This window comes from Stenella coeruleoalba (genome assembly GCF_951394435.1).
Source record: "Stenella coeruleoalba genome assembly, chromosome: 13".
Lineage (NCBI taxonomy): Eukaryota > Metazoa > Chordata > Mammalia > Artiodactyla > Delphinidae > Stenella > Stenella coeruleoalba.
In genome coordinates this window covers 45,485,527-45,502,785 of record NC_137159.1, presented here as the reverse complement: position 1 = coordinate 45,502,785, position 17,259 = coordinate 45,485,527, and the positions used below count along the sequence as shown (strand labels likewise).

Genomic DNA, 17,259 nt, shown 5'->3' with positions numbered 1-17,259 from the left:
GCACAAAAAACAGCTCTAGGTAGAGGAACACAGAGAGAACAGCAAACTTCTGTGACAAGAAGACACAGCCAAAAGAACACTGCTTGTTCTATTTCCCCTCTAAAAAGTCAAACTGAGGATGAAAAAAGGGGATAGACCAACACAATGGGATTTCCCTGGCGGTCCAGTGGTTAAGACTCCGCCCTTCCAATATGCGGGGGTTGGATCCCTGGTCGGGGAACTAAGATCCCACTTGCCGCACAGTGGGGCCAAAACAACAACAAACAAACAAACATGGCTGCTGGTTGGAACGATGGGAACAAAGGTGTTATATAAAGTGGAGGATGTCTTATGTTTCCATGCTAACTTGTTTTGCAATTCCCAACATTATAATCAACTCTGGATAGACAGAATATTTATGGATTTCAACACAGTAGCCAAGCAAGCAGGAACAGCATGGTTCTACAAGTTTGCTGAGAATTCAAACTGCTCTATGTCAGTCCCTTGAGCAAGTCATTTAACCTCCCAAGCATTTGTAAAACCTGGGTTTTCTCACAAGGCTATGGTGATGGATAATTGATGAATGTGCATGAAAGACATTCTGATTTAATTGTTCTAGAATGGGCTTCCAGGTACCTGTTGTTTTTTATAACTTTCCCAGATGTCTCACTATGTTTGAGAACCACTGCACCTTAGCAGACTGACTAGAGCACAATATATGCTTTTTAAACTCTGTTAAAATCATTAAAAATATAATACTAATACAGTCTGTTTCAATTTATGTTCTTTAATTACATATGAGGCTAAATACACCTTAAGATATTTGCCTTTAAAAAAATATTTAAAAAAATGGTCAACCCAGAGGATAAACAATGAGTTAAGTGATGGATAATAAGACAATGTTCCTTCAGTATCTGTATCTAGCCATGCTGGAAATCTGTGGATGGTCCCATAAACCTATACATTTTCTTTTTTATTTTTTTTAAACCAACTATAAGTTGCATCCTGGAGACTTGAGAGGAAAATATTATTGGGGGGGGAGATTATTATTATTTTATCAGGAAAGCAATATATACTTATTTAAATGGTTCAAACAGTACACCAAGCATACAAATTTGAAACTGTTGTCTACAACTGTTAACAGCCTGCATAGTATCCTTCTAGACTTTATTTATATACAAATGTACATATGTATATACTTTATAAAAACGTAAATGCGGGGCTTCCCTGGTGGCGCAGTGGTTGAGAATCTGCCTGCTAATGCAGGGGACACAGGTTCGAGCCCTGGTCTGGGAGGATCCCACATGCCGCGGAGCAACTAGGCCCGTGAGCCACAACTACTGAGCCTGCGCATCTGGAGCCTGTGCTCCGCAACAAGAGAGGCCGCGATAGTGAGAGGCCCATGCACCGCGATGAAGAGTGGCCCCCACTTGGCACAACTAGAGAAAGCCCTCGCACAGAAATGAAAACTCAACACAGCAAAAATAAATTAATTAATTAACTCCTACCCCCAACATCTTCTTTAAAAAAAAAAAGAAAAAAAAACCATAAATTCAACGATACTATAGATATTATTTACCACTTAGTTTTTTCACTTAATAGAAAAGTCAAGACGCTGTTCAATGCCTATAAATATGGATTGGCCATATTCTTTTTAATAGCTATCTAATATTCCATTATAAAAATAATGATTTCCTCAATCTTCTCTTTTTAGGCATTTATGTTATTCCTGTTATTTTTTAAAATTACAAATAATATTTAGTAGGTATCTTTGTATTTACATGTTTACACAAGTGTACAAGCATACTGAACAATGAATTCCTAGCTCAAATTGTTTGACATATTGGTGGGGAATATAAAAAACAGAAAATAAGACTTATGTTAAAATTCATTACAGAAATTAATCTCATCCTGAAGCACTGAGTATAAAATGGAATTGGAATGGTATTTTTGCCTGCCTGAGAGGAAAATACTCTTGATGTCCCAATCAAAAGTGCTATCTTTGTCCTCTCTGCCCCTTATAGCTCATACCAAACTTGAGTATTTTTCACATTCTATCTCATACTATAGTTATGTATGTAATACATTATTCTATTTCTTTAGGTGACTGAAATCTACATGGTGGCAGGGACCATGCCTCTGTACCTATTTAACCTTTGGCTCTAACCAGAGATGAAACAAGGTGAACACTGAGAAACATTTTCTCAACTGATTGAATGTATAAGTGTACCTTGAGAAATACAGTGATGTAAGTAATTACAAACAGCTCATCAGGGCTAGTTCTATTTAAAAAACAAAACAAAACAAAACAAAACTCTCCAAACTAACAATAAATATTTGACCAAATTAAACAAATTGACTTTAAAACATTGAGAGGTTTCCAAAACACTGAAAACCAGATGTATCATCTTTACCAAGTGTAGTTACTTCTGATGGAAGGCACTAAACACAGAGATCTGAGGTCTATGCTTCTCTTTACCCCCATCCACCACAGGCTGAACAACACAAGAGTTCCAGCATATTCTATGTCAGTTATATCCTTTATGACTTACTAAAATTGACAGGACAATTTCTAGAGTAATAAAGTCATTCAATATTAACACCTAATGATGCCTCTGTTCTTTTCCCACTTGCTTCTCTGCTGAGGCATGGATAAGGGGCATTCATTTCTTGAAATGCTTTACTGAGTATCAATTAAGGGCCAGACATGGCAACAGGCAATGGAAACATAAAATAAGTAACAAATGGCCCTAGAGCATACAGCCTAGAAACGGAGACAGACAACTGATTATTTCAATAAGTTAAAGTCTGAGTAGAGACTTTTAACACTTGTGCTCAATTTGCTCCATCTCTGTTCCCACACATTAAATGGCTTTCTCCAAATTCCTCCGTACCTAACCAAATCCTATCTCAAAGCTCAGCTGCCGTTTCTCCTTCACTGGTAGTCTTCCCAGGCAACACAGCCCAAGGAGCTTTCCTCATTTTGGACACATGGTTAAGAGCAACAGCCCCTGTGTTCAGCAGGGAAATAGGCTGTTACATAACCTCACTAAGACTCATTTCTTCAATGGTAAAATTGGGATAATAAACGTACCTACAGTTAAATGTTTGTGAAAATCAAATGAAATAATGAATATAAAGCCCTTCGCATAGTGCTGGCACATTCTGAGCCCTCAACAAATGGTAGGTAGTATCTATACCACTCATTTAACAATCTATGAATGCTCTCTTGTAAAATCCCTCTGGTTACTGATATTTTTAAACTGTTGCAACTTTTTGTTTCCATCTCTTGTATCTTTATAGCTCAATAAGTAGATGTGGATTATATATCTGTAGTACTGAAAGAAACCTGTAAAATCAGTAGCTTTCAAATTTTTTTGGCCACAACCCACAGTAATAAATACATAATACACTATACACAAACACATATGTATAACTGAAACAAAGGTCATGATCGTTCACCCTTATTACTTCCAAATTCACTCTAATAATGTTAGTCTCATTCAACAAATCAAACCAAACAAAACCACACCCAAACTGGTCAAGACCTACTAAACTGATTTCACAACACTTTGGTCATAACTGAAAACTTGGAAAATTCTCTATAAACACTTATAAATGAACATACAGATAAAATATTATGAGACACTCCAGACAAACAAAAACAAACAAAACACAAAGTGAAAAGGTCTTGGATATTTGTCGGTTAAATTTTGAGTGCTTTTTTTTTTTAAATCACACTTTTTTTTTAAGTCTTTATTGAATTTGTTACAATATTGCTTGTTTTATTATATTTTGGTTTTTTGGCTGCAAGGCATATAGGATCTTAGCTCCCCCTCCAAGGAGCAAAACTGTACCCCGTGCATTGGAGGTGAAGTCTTAACCACTGGATTGCCAGCAAAGTCCCTAAATCACACTTCTAAAGCATTACCAAACTGTTAAATACCAACTTTTCTCCTGCCATTCACAAATTAGGGACCTCTGTTTGTTATATGTTGACAGAAATTTGACAACATTTTATTAGCTAGGATCTCTGGAAGTAACCTACCTTCCCTTAGAACACAAGCTATGCCAACTAAGCTCTTCAGGAATCTGTCCAAAATATAAGCACTCACATGCATTCATAAAATTTCTTGCTCTAAAAGCTTCTACTTCATCCTTGGCTTAAAAAAGAAAACTGTCATATAGAGAACAAAGTAGTGGTTACCAGTGGGGAAAGGGAAGGGGGAAGGGCAACATACAGGTAGGAGGAGATTAACAGGCACAAACTATTATTTATAAAGTAGGCTACAAGGACATATTGAACAACACAGGGAATATAGCCAACATTTTATAATAACTATAAATGGAGCACAACCTTTAAAAATTGTGAATCATTATCTTGTACACCTGAACATATATCATACATCAACTATTCTTCAATTTAAAAAAATAAATGAAAAAGGAAAAAAGAAAATTGTCAGCATTGACAGATGAATGGATAAAGAAGATGTGGTACATATATACAATGGAATATTACTCAGCCATAAAAAGGAACGAAATTGGGTCATTTGTAGAGACGTGGATGGATCCACAGACTTTCATACAGTGTGAAGTCAGAAAGAAAAACAAATATCGTATATTAATGCATATACGTGGAACCTAGAAAAATGGTACAGATGAACCGCTTTGGAGGGCAGAAATAAGAGACACAGATGTAGAGAACAAACGTATGGACACCAAGGGCGGAAAGTGGCGGGGGGGTGGGGGGGGGGTTGGGTTGAATTGGGAGATTGGGATTGACATATATACATTAATATGTATAAAATGGATAACTAATAAAGACCTGCTGTATAAAAAATAAATTAAATTTAAAAAAATCGTCAGAAAATGAAATGAAACACCCACACTTAACAGTCCAAAGATTACTAACACATTCTATTTAGCCTGCCTACCATTAGAAGATTATAAAGCATATTTTGAAATAGAAACAAAGAAAACAACAGCAAAGATCAATAAAACTAAAAGCTGGTTCTTTGAGAAGATAAAAAAAATTCATAAACCATCAGCCAGACTCATCAAGAGGGAGGGGACATAAATAAATAAAATTAGAAATGAAAAAGGAGAAGTTACAACAAACACCACAGAAATACAAAGCATCCTAAGAGACTACTACAAGCAACTCTATGCCAATAAAATGGACAACCTGGAAGAAATGGACAAATTCTTAGAAAGGTAAAACCTTCCAAGACTGAACCAGGAAGAAATAGAAAATATGAACAGACCAAAAACAAGTAATGAAATTGAAACTGTGATTAAAAATCTTCCAACACACAAAAATCCAGGACCAGATTGCTTCACAGGTGAATTCTATCAAACACTTAGAGAAGAGCTAACACCCATCCTTCTCAAACTCTTCCAAAAATTGCAGAGGAAGGAACACTCCCAAATTCATTCTATGAGGCCACCATCACACTGATACCAAAAACCAGACAAAGATACTACAAAAAAAGAAAATTACAGACCAATATCACTGATGAATATAGATGCAAAAATCCTCAATGAAATACTAGCAAACAGAATCCAACAACACATGAAAAGGATCATACACCATGATCAAGTGGGATTTATCCCAGGGATGCAAGGATTCTTCAATATATGCAAATCAAGCAATGTGATACACCATATAACAAATCGAAGAATAAAAGCCATGTGATCATCTCAACAGATGGAGAAAAAGCTTTTGACAAAATTCAACACCCATTTATGATAAAAACTCTCCAGAAAGTGGGCATAGAGGGAAACTACCTCAACGTAATAAAGGTAGTAACGACAAACCCACAGCAAACATCATTCTCAATGGTGAAAAACTGGAAGCATTTCCTCTAAGATCAGGAGCAAGACAAGGATGTCCACTCTCGCCACTATCATTCAACATAGTTTTGGAAGTCCTAGCCACGGCAATCAGAGAAGAAAAAGAAATAAAAGGGATACAAATTGGAAAAGAAGAAGTAAAACTGTCACTGTTTGCAGATGACATAATACTATACATAGAGAATCCTAAAGATGCCACCAGAAAACTACTAGAGCTAATCAATGCATCTGGTAAAGTTGCAGGATACAAAATTAATGCACAGAAGTCTCTTGCATTCCTATACACTAATGATGAAAAATCTGAAAGAAACCTACCAAGGGAGACAAAAGACCTGTATGCAGAAAACTATAAGACACTGATGAACGAAATCAAAGGGGACACAAACAGATGGAAAGATATACCACTTTCTTGGATTGGAAGAATCAATATTGTGAAAATGACTATACTACCCAAAGCAATCTACAGATTCAGTGCAATCCCTATCAAACTACCAATGGCATTTTTCACAGAACTAGAACAAAAAATTTGACAATTCGTATGGAAACACAAAAGACTCCGAATAGCCAAAGCAATCTTGAGAAAGAAAAACAGAGCTGGAGGAATCAGGCTCCCTGACTTCACACTATACTACAAAGCTACAGTAATCAAGACACTATGGTAGTGGCACAAAAACAGAAATATAAATCAATGGAACAGGACAGAAAGCCCAGAGATAAACCCACGCACCTAAGGTCAACTAATCTATGACAAAGGAGGCAAGGATATACAATGGAGGAAAGAAAGTCTCTTCAATAAGCAGTGCTGGGAAAACTGGACAGCTACATGTAAAAGAATGAAATTAGAACACTCCCTAGCCCCATACACAAAAATAAACTCAAAATGGATTAGAGACCTAAATGTAACACTGGACACTATAAAACTCTTAGAGGAAAACACAGGAAGAACACTTTTTGACATAAATCACAGCAAGATCTTTTTTGACCCACCTCCTAGAGTAATGGAAATAAAAACAATAATAAACAAATGGGACATAATGAAACTTAAAAGCTTTTGCAAAGCAAAGGAAACTACAAACAAGATGAAAAGACAACCCTTAGAATGGGAGAAAATATTTGCAAACGAAGCAATGGAAAAAGGATTAATCTCTAAAATATATAAACAGCACATGCAGCTCAATATTAAAAAAACAAACAATCCAATCAAAAAATGGGCACAAGACCTAAATAGACATTTCTCCAAAGAAGACATACAGATGGCCAAGAAGCACATGAAAAGCTGGTCAACGTCACTAATTATTAGAGAAATACAAATCAAAACTACAATGAGGTATCACCTCACACCAGTTAGGATGGGCATTGTCAGAAAATCTACAAACAACAAATGCTGGAGAGGGTGTGGAGAAAAGGGAACCCTCTTGCACTGTTGGTGGGAATGTAAATTGATACAGCCACTATGGAGTACAGTATGGAGGTTCCTTAAAAAAGTAAAAATAGAATTACCATATGACCCAGCAATCCCACTACTGGGCATATACCCAGAGAAAACCATAATTCAAAAAGACACATGCACCCCAATGTTCTTTGCAGCACTATTTACAATAGCCAAGTCATGGAAGCAACCTAAATGCCCATTGATAGACGAATGGATAAAGAAGATGTGGTACATATATACAATGGAATATTACTCAGCCATAAAAAGGAACGAAATTGGGTCATTTGTAGAGATGTGGATGGATCTAGAGACTGTCATACGGAGTGAAGTAAGTCAGAAAGGGAAAAACAAATAGCGTATATTAACGCATATATGTGGAACCTAGAAAAATGGTACAGATGTACTGGTTTGCAGGGCAGAAGTAGAGACACAGACGTAGAGAATAAACATATGGACACCAAGGGGGGGGAAGTGGCCGGGGGGGTGGGGGTGGGGGTGTGATGAATTGGGCGATTGGGATTGACATGTATACACTGTTGTGTATAAAATGGATAACTAATAACAACCTGCTGTATAAAAAAATAAATTAAAAAAGTCTATGTGTTGGAAAAAAAGATTATAAAGCATTTTTAATAATATTTTAAGCAACCTCCAACTTACTTGAACTAAAATACTACTCTCAAACTCATTTCACAGCTGCAATGGTGTTAAGTTTTTTCTTAGAAAGGGAAAAAGCCTTTATTATATTTTTTAACTCTAAAATTTAGGGTCTGGGTGCTATGAATAAAGCCAAATTAGCATAAAAAGGTAATGACCACTACCAAAATTTTATGGTTCGTCTATCAGAAAATTGTAGTAATGATACTCTACATTTTTAAACACTAAATATTTAACAATAACAATGACAGATTTATTTTTAAATGAAAATTTCAAACTCCCTGATGCAACCCAAATAATCTGCTCTTTTCTCTAATTAACTTTGTTAAACCCCACTCTCCATACCCTCTCTCTTTGGGTTATGAAACACACCATTCTCTTCCTCAACCAAGTTGCTCCTTTCCTCTTCTTTGGTTAAATATACACTTTCTTTTGAACCCAGTATTAAAACAGATCTCACCCCAAATTCGTTTTCTCCATTTTGACTGTAAAAGTAACAATTCATCAGAAACTGCATAATGCTTTAGTTTACAAGGAACAAAAAAGTTAATTCTAATATTACTGAGTACCTATGAATGTATATACTGCTGCACTAAATGCTGTGGGTGCAGGGAAGGAGAAGTAAATATGGAAGACTCTGACCCCAAGAAAGCTCACAGTAGAGAGAAGATAGGTACACAAAGAATACAAAAGCATGAATAAGGGATCAAGAAAGTGCACTAAAAGGGAAGAAATGCTAAGCAAGGGCCGAATATGGAAGTAGGCAACTTCAGGATTCCAAAGGGGAATATTTATAGTATGTGCTGCTTTTAACATTCCAGTGGCCAGTATCAATGAATACAGAGGATTTTTGTTGTTTTTTTGCTTGCTGTTGCTTTTATTACAATGTCTCAGCTTGCTTTTCACACAGTACAAATGAGATGTTGGTCTAAATTCTCTACAAACGTTAGAGGAAACACATATTTGAATTTTATATTAAAAAATGTGGGAGGTGGGGAGGGAGATTCACTAGAAATGAGTCTCACTTAATAGATAAATAAAGATAACTCCCAGGTTCTACAATGAGAGCAACTGGTTTAGAAGTTGTGTACTTATTTACTAATAAAGGTCCCTTAAAAAACATTAGTGATTTGCCTCTGTTTCACTTCAATTAAGAACACACACTTCAAAGACAATTTGATTTTATAAACACTTCATCAAGAAATTGTTTTTAAGTAATACATTCAGATCTCAAAAGAAAAACACATGGTACTGTTTTACTGTTTTCTAACTGCCTTTCTCGGTGCCTCAATCTATGGCATTAAAACACACCAGTCAGATTGAGAATTTTTTTTAAGTAATGCGCTTAGCATTCATATTTCCTTCCCCCAAATTTCTTGATGGAGTTACGTCTTGCTTGCTCTGTCCTAAATGAACAAAAATGTGCACTAAGAGAAAAAGAACACGCTGGAACTTCCCTGGAGGGCGGAATTCTTTCACTGACATATCCCAAGTGACACAAACAGTGCCCATCCCATACAAGGCACTCACAAAATAATTTGTTCAAAGAAGACTCCTGTCTCTACTACTTTGCATCAAGCTATGTATTAACCTATGAACCTCAGTGTCTTCATTTTTAAAATAGAGATAATTCAAGGGAGTCCTCGTTATCCCAGGATTGATTCTATGTTTCCAAAGTTAAGAGGGGAAGAAAAAGATGTCATAATATGAAAATATTCATTAATGAGCTATTTCTTTTATCTCTGTCCATGAGGTCTGTTTATAGTGAACCTCAGACAAAACAATGCAAATGAAATGGAAACTCAGGAGTAAAATTACAAATTCTGCAAAGAAGCCAACTTCATGAGGTTGATCAAAGTAAGTGTTACTCTTTTAGGTTTGATAATGATATTGGTATTGACTTTTTGTTTAATTCCTTTTCCCTTAAAGATATATACTGGAAATATTTATGAATGAAGAATATGCTTCAAAAAAAAATGGTTGAAGGGGGTGGTGGTAGGAGACACCTAATTGGCCATGAGTTGGTAACTGTTGAACATGGGTGATGGGTACACCCAGGTTCATTATATTATTCTTTCCTCTCCTGTATATGTTTGACATTTTCCATAATAAAAAAATATTTAAAGCAAAGAAAAAAAGTTAGAAAACTATTCACATCAGAATCACACATATAGTCAATGACAAATGAGACTCAGGCAGAAATAGCCAGTTAACTAGTAAAGAGAAAACTGACAAGGTGTTTTTTTTTTTTTTTTTTTTTTTTTTTTTTTTTTTTTGACAAGGTGTTTTAAAAGAAAGAGAAAGAGACATCCCTGGAAAATGGGAAGAGCCTCAAATATTTAAAAAAATATATGTTTGACATTGCTATGAAAAATCAAACGTGTGTATGTGTAGGGGCAGGGGGTATATGAGAACTCTTTGTACTTTTTGCTCAATTTTGCTCTGAACCTAAACCTACTCTAAAAATTAGTATGTTAGTTAAAAAAAAAAAAAAACAGAAAAAAGAGTGAAAGATAACTTACTGTGCTGTTATACAACTTTATCAGAAAATTTGTCTCTCCAAAATCAATCAATTCATGCATTTTGTTTTTTCCTATGGAAAATCAACTTTCTCCCTACAAAATTTTGGGTCCTGTTTTGAGTGTGGCCACTTAAATAACAGAGACAAACCTTTTCTACTACTTTCTCCAACTGGCTCTCACTGATGAATGTGGCAATTTGTCAAGATTTTGAGATTCTTTTACAAATAAAAAGCTTATCTTTATTGTGTACTTCACAATTTTAATACTCAAATATTACTCTATTAAGTACATCATGTTAATAGACAATATTAACACTGAGATTTAGTGGTTAGCATTTTCTTCTTTCTTCTCTAACATAGAAATGATATGGATTTGGGTGCTCCTGTGGTCACATATTGCTCTCCACAAAGGAGGTTAGTGTATTTGATAATGTATATTTTGACTAAACAAGTTTCCAGTGGTTGTATAATCTAATTAAATACATTATGTGGTTTAATCCAATTCCTATCAAGTAAGGCCACGTAATATTCTTAATAATAATTAAACAAGGGAGCTACAGTTTAATTAGCAAATTAATCATTAGCAAATGATTCCTCAGTATAACACAATCATTTCATTATACATTATAATACAATCATTTCATTCACAGCAGAAAATATAACATTTTCACTGAAACAAAGCATCTAAATTTGCTTCATAATAATCCAAACTCACACACTTCACTAAAATCAAAATTCTGCTTTAAAAAAAAAAACACAAAAGAAAGAAATGATCTAATTTTGTGTTTAAGATTTTGCTTTTATGAAACAATTCGTTGCTAAGTTTTAGGTTTGAAAAACCATGCGTAGTCTACACTCCCACTCTCCAAAAGAGGACTCTAAAGCTAAGAGAGGTTAAGCAAGACCAAGATGATAAGAGTGGCAACACCAGGTACAGATAAACTTCTTCTGACTAGACCTCACTGCCTCTCATGAAAGGCCCAGAAGGACAAGGGAGAAAAAGCGAGCTTCAAGATTACCTTTCTTCAACTCCTTTCATTCTCTACAGAGGCCATACCAGTTACTTACAGATGCCTTTCACTCAGGGTCCAAGAGCTGTCTTAACTGCTGTTTTTCAAAGACCATTTAGTTTGTGCCTCTCTTCTCTAATTTGTTTCCTTGCTTCTTAAAAACTAGTTTCGTGACGTATGATGTCACAAAATCTCACTTCAACAGACAGTACTAATACTTTAAGCTCTCTGTACAAGAGAGCTTGTATTATATCACAGGGCCAATTTTTAAAGTACACAGAAATAACCCTTCTTCACAGAGATCTGCTAAACAGACCTGCAAGTCTTGAGATAGATTAAAAGATAAGTATAACCATCAAAATGAGATAAAAAGTTAAAAAAAAAAGGGGGGGTGGTTTCTTGAGTATCTCCTAAACCAGAACTCTACCCAGTCCTGTGACACCCAGATTAGGGATGTATATACTTCTGGTCGGGGATCCAGTCCCAGTGTCTCTGAACAGCATTTACACTCTGGTCTTCTTTAGGAATGCACTGGATCTGTGCAACTATTTCCAGTAGTTTACAAACTTATCAAACAGTCGTTGGAGAAAGATACACACTGGCTTATTTGAGGCTCTACAGGATAAAAAATAAAATCATAAAATACCAGAGCAGGAGTGTTTCTCAGGAATTACTTACTCCAACTCCCTCATTTCTCTCACAAGTATACTGAAACACATGATTAAAGTAACTTGCCCACAGTCACAGAGCTAGTGGGAGAAATTAGATTTTATTTTCATTACTACTTTCCATTCTTCTACAAAGCACTAAGTATTATCACTACTAAGGTAACTGAGAGCTATCATCACATGTTTTGGCATCATTTAGATGTAAACTTGTGCAACACACACAAGGCTTAAAAACAACAAGCACAACTATAAACAGGTCACCTTAGCATGACTTAGGAGAAAAAATACACCCAAGATCACAACATGTCCCACCAAGTTCAAAATGTCTCATAGCGTAATCCCAAGAATCAGCTTGCAGCATTTAACCACCGTTCCAAAATAAAATTCTATCTGATAGCATTTCTTGCTGGTTACTTAGATATAAATGGTTTGACGTTCGTAGGTTATAAAGCTGTGTAACTGCAATATTGCCCTAAACACCAAGGACTGTCTCCACTGTATTTTTAGCCCTTTCTACGTACAGATACTTATACCTAAAAGCCAAAAATAATAAATAAACCTCCAGGTGTTAATTTGCCAAGCTTAGTTACAATAAAAATGTCAGAAAACAGTGCTTAACTATGCCTGTGTAGATTCTCCATTAATAAATCCAAACCACATATGCATTCACACACTGGTTTATTTATACACTGTGCATCTAAAAGGAGCTGTTTGTGTCCCCCAAAAAGGTTATTTTCTGAAAAATCTGATCTCGGTGATTAAAATGAGGAATTACTGGAACTGACAAAGTAACTTTATTTTTACTGTGCCCAAGTAACATAAAAACCGAGGAGGCTCACCTGAAAAAACTGTGAATTTTAATAATTTATAAAACATTCTTCTGTTTTAACCAAATGTGGTTCTTCTCCCTGTTGCACTTCTTTTTTCCCAAGTCTCCTATGGATCCTAACACCACAAACTTCTTCAAGCTCTAATCGAGAGGGGAGCTGTTAACCTTGACATAAATTTGGTCACTCTTTGAAAAGGGCAAATTAAGCATTTGAGTTTTGCTCTTTAATTAAAAAGGTAATTAGTGCTACCACCAGCGACAACTGGAGATGAGAAATTTGTTAGAGGCTCCCTAATAATTGGCAGATAAGAATCATCCTGTGAGGAAATGTAGAAAAGACGACTGCATTACAAAACCCTGAGTCATCACCCAGTTCACTCAGCAGATTTGGGTAAACATTAGATAAGTGATTTATGTCTTGTGTGTTCAGCCACCCATACCGACATGCATGAACATACAATGTTACCAGATTTTATGTATAGCCAACCAAACAAGATACAGCAAAATTCTCTTTTAAAAAAGTTCTTCTGACACAGTGAAGATGCCCATCTAGCAAATATGTCTCTAACCTTTCCCCCAACTGTACTCAGTTTCCCCTAATTTCAGTGGCACTGTAGTTTGCAGCCAGTTCATACCAAAAAAAAAAAAAAGGTAACAAAAGAAGAATAGAACAACTGAGATTGATTTAGGTAATCTATATTCATCTGAGCAGCTCAAAAATTAACACCAGCCCGATACTAATAACGCCCAGGACAACTTGACAGCTTCCTTCTCTATTTTCCTTAGTATGGCACATTTCCAAAGGAAATGTCATAAAAGGAGCAACATACACTTTCCCGAGGTTGTAAGACTCAACATTCTCAACATTAACGTCTAGTACACAGCCCAAGAATGCGCTGAGGGCTGATTTTAAAACAGTCTTTTCAATCAAACCCACAAAGACTGAGAAGGCCCAAAAAAAAGCAGAACCTAGAAGTTCCCTACGGCCTCCTTCCCATTCAGAAAGTTACTAGACGCGAACTGAGGGATAGGAAGAGGCAGGGACCGTAAGGTAAGAAAAAACTGGAGTCAACACCAGGAAAAGTCGAGTTGTTCGCCCAAAGACGAATCCTCTCTGCTCCCTCCCGCCACCGGCAAAGGTCCAAGGAGGACCCCTGGGGGACAGCTCCTCTCTTTCCCTGCGGGTCCAGTGCCCTCACGCTCCCCCGGGCCCCGAATGTCGGAAGACAACAACCCGAAACCTTGGGGACAAGCAGCTGCGAAGGACATAGAGGGCTGGTGAGAACCAGGGAGATCCCGTAAGAAAGTGGCAGGGAGGAAGCTTGAGTGCTTCCCAGGCTTCGGTCGCGACCCTGGGATGACTGCACAGAAACGATCCGCCCGAACCGGGGCAGAGTTGAGGGTCCAGCGGTCCGGTGCGGACAAAGAGCCTCCCCCCCACCCCCGCGGACGCCTTCACACCCAAGCCTTTGCCTCCGGCCCATCCTGCAGGCCCCGGCACACTTACGTGGAGAGTTTCCTGGTCCAGAAGAGGCCCCCGGGCCACAGCTCTTGGAGCTGCACTGCCCGGCCCAGGTTGCTTTTGATCTGGGCCAGCTGCAAGTCGGACTCGGCGTCCAGCCGCTCGGCGTAGGGCAGCAGCTTGTTGTAGACGATCTCCTTCTGCGGGACGAAGCCTCGCGGGTCTGGACCGGGGCGCCCGCCCGGCTCCAAGGGGTCCCCGCCGCCCGCCCTTTCGGCCGGCTCCATGAGACCAGGACACCCCCCCAACCCCCTCCCACCCTAACCCTCCCCGGCCCCCACCCCTCTCCGGGCTCCGCCTCCTCCGCGTCGTCGTCGCCCTCGGCCCTATCGCTGGGCCCCCTCCCCTGGCCGGCGCGCTGCTTGCCCCGCGCGGTTCCCGGTTCGTTGGCGGCTGCAGCGGCCGCTCCGCCCGCCCCGCACCAGCTCGGCTGGTGACGCTGCAGCCGCCGGGCCCGGAGGTTCCGGACAAGCTTCAAGTCACTTCCGGGGCGGGGCGGGGCGACGACGTCGGAGGAGACGGCGACGGCGACAGCGACCGTAGGTGCAGCGCCTTCCTGCTGTGGGCCGGGTCGGAGCCCCCATCCCCAGGTCCCACGGGTCGAGCTCGAGGCTGTCCCACCGGAAACTCGAGGCCGAATTCCAAGCTATTGTCCTTCCTCGCGTGGGGTCGCGCGCTACCTGCGTCTGCCCTCGGGAGCGTGTGGTCGCCGTGGCCTCGGACCAGGCGCTCCACGTAGTCCCCCATGCCACGTTCATGGAAAAACCTAGGTACTCTGTCCATCCCACTTGTTGCTGATAGATTTTTTACTGTGTGCCCTTTAAGCCCCCGTCTTTCTGGCATTCTCCTGGCCGCCCTCATTCCAAAGAAAGGGAATCAACAAATTCATTCAACAAATATTAATTGAACTACTGTCTGTCAGACACTCCTTTTAGGCCCTTGAGATGGAAAATTTAAGAGCACCTGGTTTCTGACCTCCTTGGACTTAACAGCCACATGGAGCTATTGACTAGGGAATAAGCAATTACAAGACAATACTGCTCTTAATTGCTAGATAAGTACAGGATGCTTTGGGAACACCTAAAGAGGACTTCAAACTGGAGGGGTGTCAGGTAGTTTCCTAGAAATGATGCATAAAGTTGAGCTTAAGGATTGAGTGCAAATTTTGTTAGGAAAACAAGAGAGGGGAAGGTATATTTCAGCTGGGGGAGAGCTCAGGCTGCAAGCATGCACTCTAGGAATTCAAAGTTTATAATGACTGAAGATTGCTTGCAGAGAGGGGAGTGAAGAATTGAGACTGAGAAGGACATGCTAGGAAGTTTTTAGAGCTTTATCTTAAAGGCAACAGGAAGCGGAAAAATTAAGCATAGCAGTGGCATGATATAATTTACATTTCTGAAGAATCACTCTGGCTTTGTGTGGAGAATGGATTAGAATGGATTAGAACAGACAGAATTGGAAACTGGCAGACCCCTTAAGGAGATGTGACATAATGGTGGGCTGCATGTCAGTTGAAATGATTCGAGAGCTGTTTCAGCAAGAATGGCCTGAGCTTGGTAGTTGATTGGATGTGAAGTGTGAAACAGAGAAGTCAGGATGTCAGATTTCTGGCTTGGGAAACAGAGAGAGAACACAGCAGAAACAGCTATGGAGGCAGAATGCCTAAGGGATGGGAAAATATTTTCTTGTATGGATCAGGAGGGCCATCTAAAAATGGATACGGATTAGCATATAGATGGATTGGAGGGAATGAGATATAGAGTATCATTAAAAGATAAATGGAGGCATATTAAAAATTTTAAGAGTTTATCTGAGCAAAAATTGATTGGAATTGGGCAGCACCAAACCAGAAGTGGTTAGGAGCACCAATAGGAGGCAGGGAAAGACTTAAAGAAGGTGCAGAAGCAAAGAAAGGAAATTATTTAATTGGCTACAGCTTAAAGCCTAGTTAGTTGTTTGTGATTGGTTGTCCTTAGTGTTTAGATTTCATAATCTTGAGGCATTTACACACTTAGACTTTGGTTTGCTTAAGTAGGCCACCAAAGCATTAGAGCCACCTTAGTCTAATGGCCTCCTTGTTTAATTAGTTTAACTGTATGAAAAGAATAGGGCCCTGAACCAAACTCTAAAAGAACTCCATATTTAGGGATGGATAAAGAAAGAGAGAGACCACAAAGAATACTCACAAGAAGCAGTCTGAGAGGTAGGCGTTCTAGAAAAGTGGGCCTTTTAAAAAAGAGTTTTCAGATGGAGGAATTGATTAACTATACCAAAGGTGACTGAGCGGTCAAATGAGATAAGACCTAAGAATGGTTTATTGGAGTTATTGATAAAGCAGATAAGAACAGTTTCAGTGGAGTGTAGGGATGGAAACCAGATTACAGTGACAAAGGATGAGTGGGAAATAAATAGAGACAGCGAAGGTGGACAACATTTTTTGATAGTTTGAGTGGGAAGAACAAGAGAAAAATGTTAGCTGAAATGAAAAGAGGAATTTTTGAAGGTGGGATATGTTATTTATTTATTTATTTATTTATTTATGGCTGTTTTGGGTCTTTGCTGCGCACGGGCTTTCTGTAGTTGCGGTGAGTGGGGGCTCCTCTTCATGTGGTGCACGGGCTTCTCATTGTGGTGGCTTCTCTTGTTGTGGAGCACGGGCTCTAGGCGCACGGGCTTCAGTAGTTGTGTGAAGCTGGGATATGTTTAAATATTGATGAGAAGGCACCAGTGGAGAGACAGGTTGAAGATACGTGGATGAAGATGACAGAGTAGGAGAGAATATGGAGTC

The 17,259-nt window shown here is 38.7% G+C and overlaps 1 protein-coding gene across 1 annotated transcript in view; it reads right to left on the bottom strand.

Annotated features, from left to right (window-relative positions):
* PSME4 (proteasome activator subunit 4) overlaps positions 1-14,698 on the bottom strand; it is a gene marked incomplete at its 5' end in the record, with an annotated part of 101,208 nt that extends 86,510 nt beyond the window's left edge. Inside the window, one exon of the mRNA XM_079941580.1 lies at positions 14,457-14,698. Within this exon, the coding sequence (XP_079797706.1) occupies positions 14,457-14,698 (242 nt within the window). The remainder of the gene's footprint in view (positions 1-14,456) is intronic.
* Between the last annotated feature and the right edge of the window lie 2,561 nt (positions 14,699-17,259).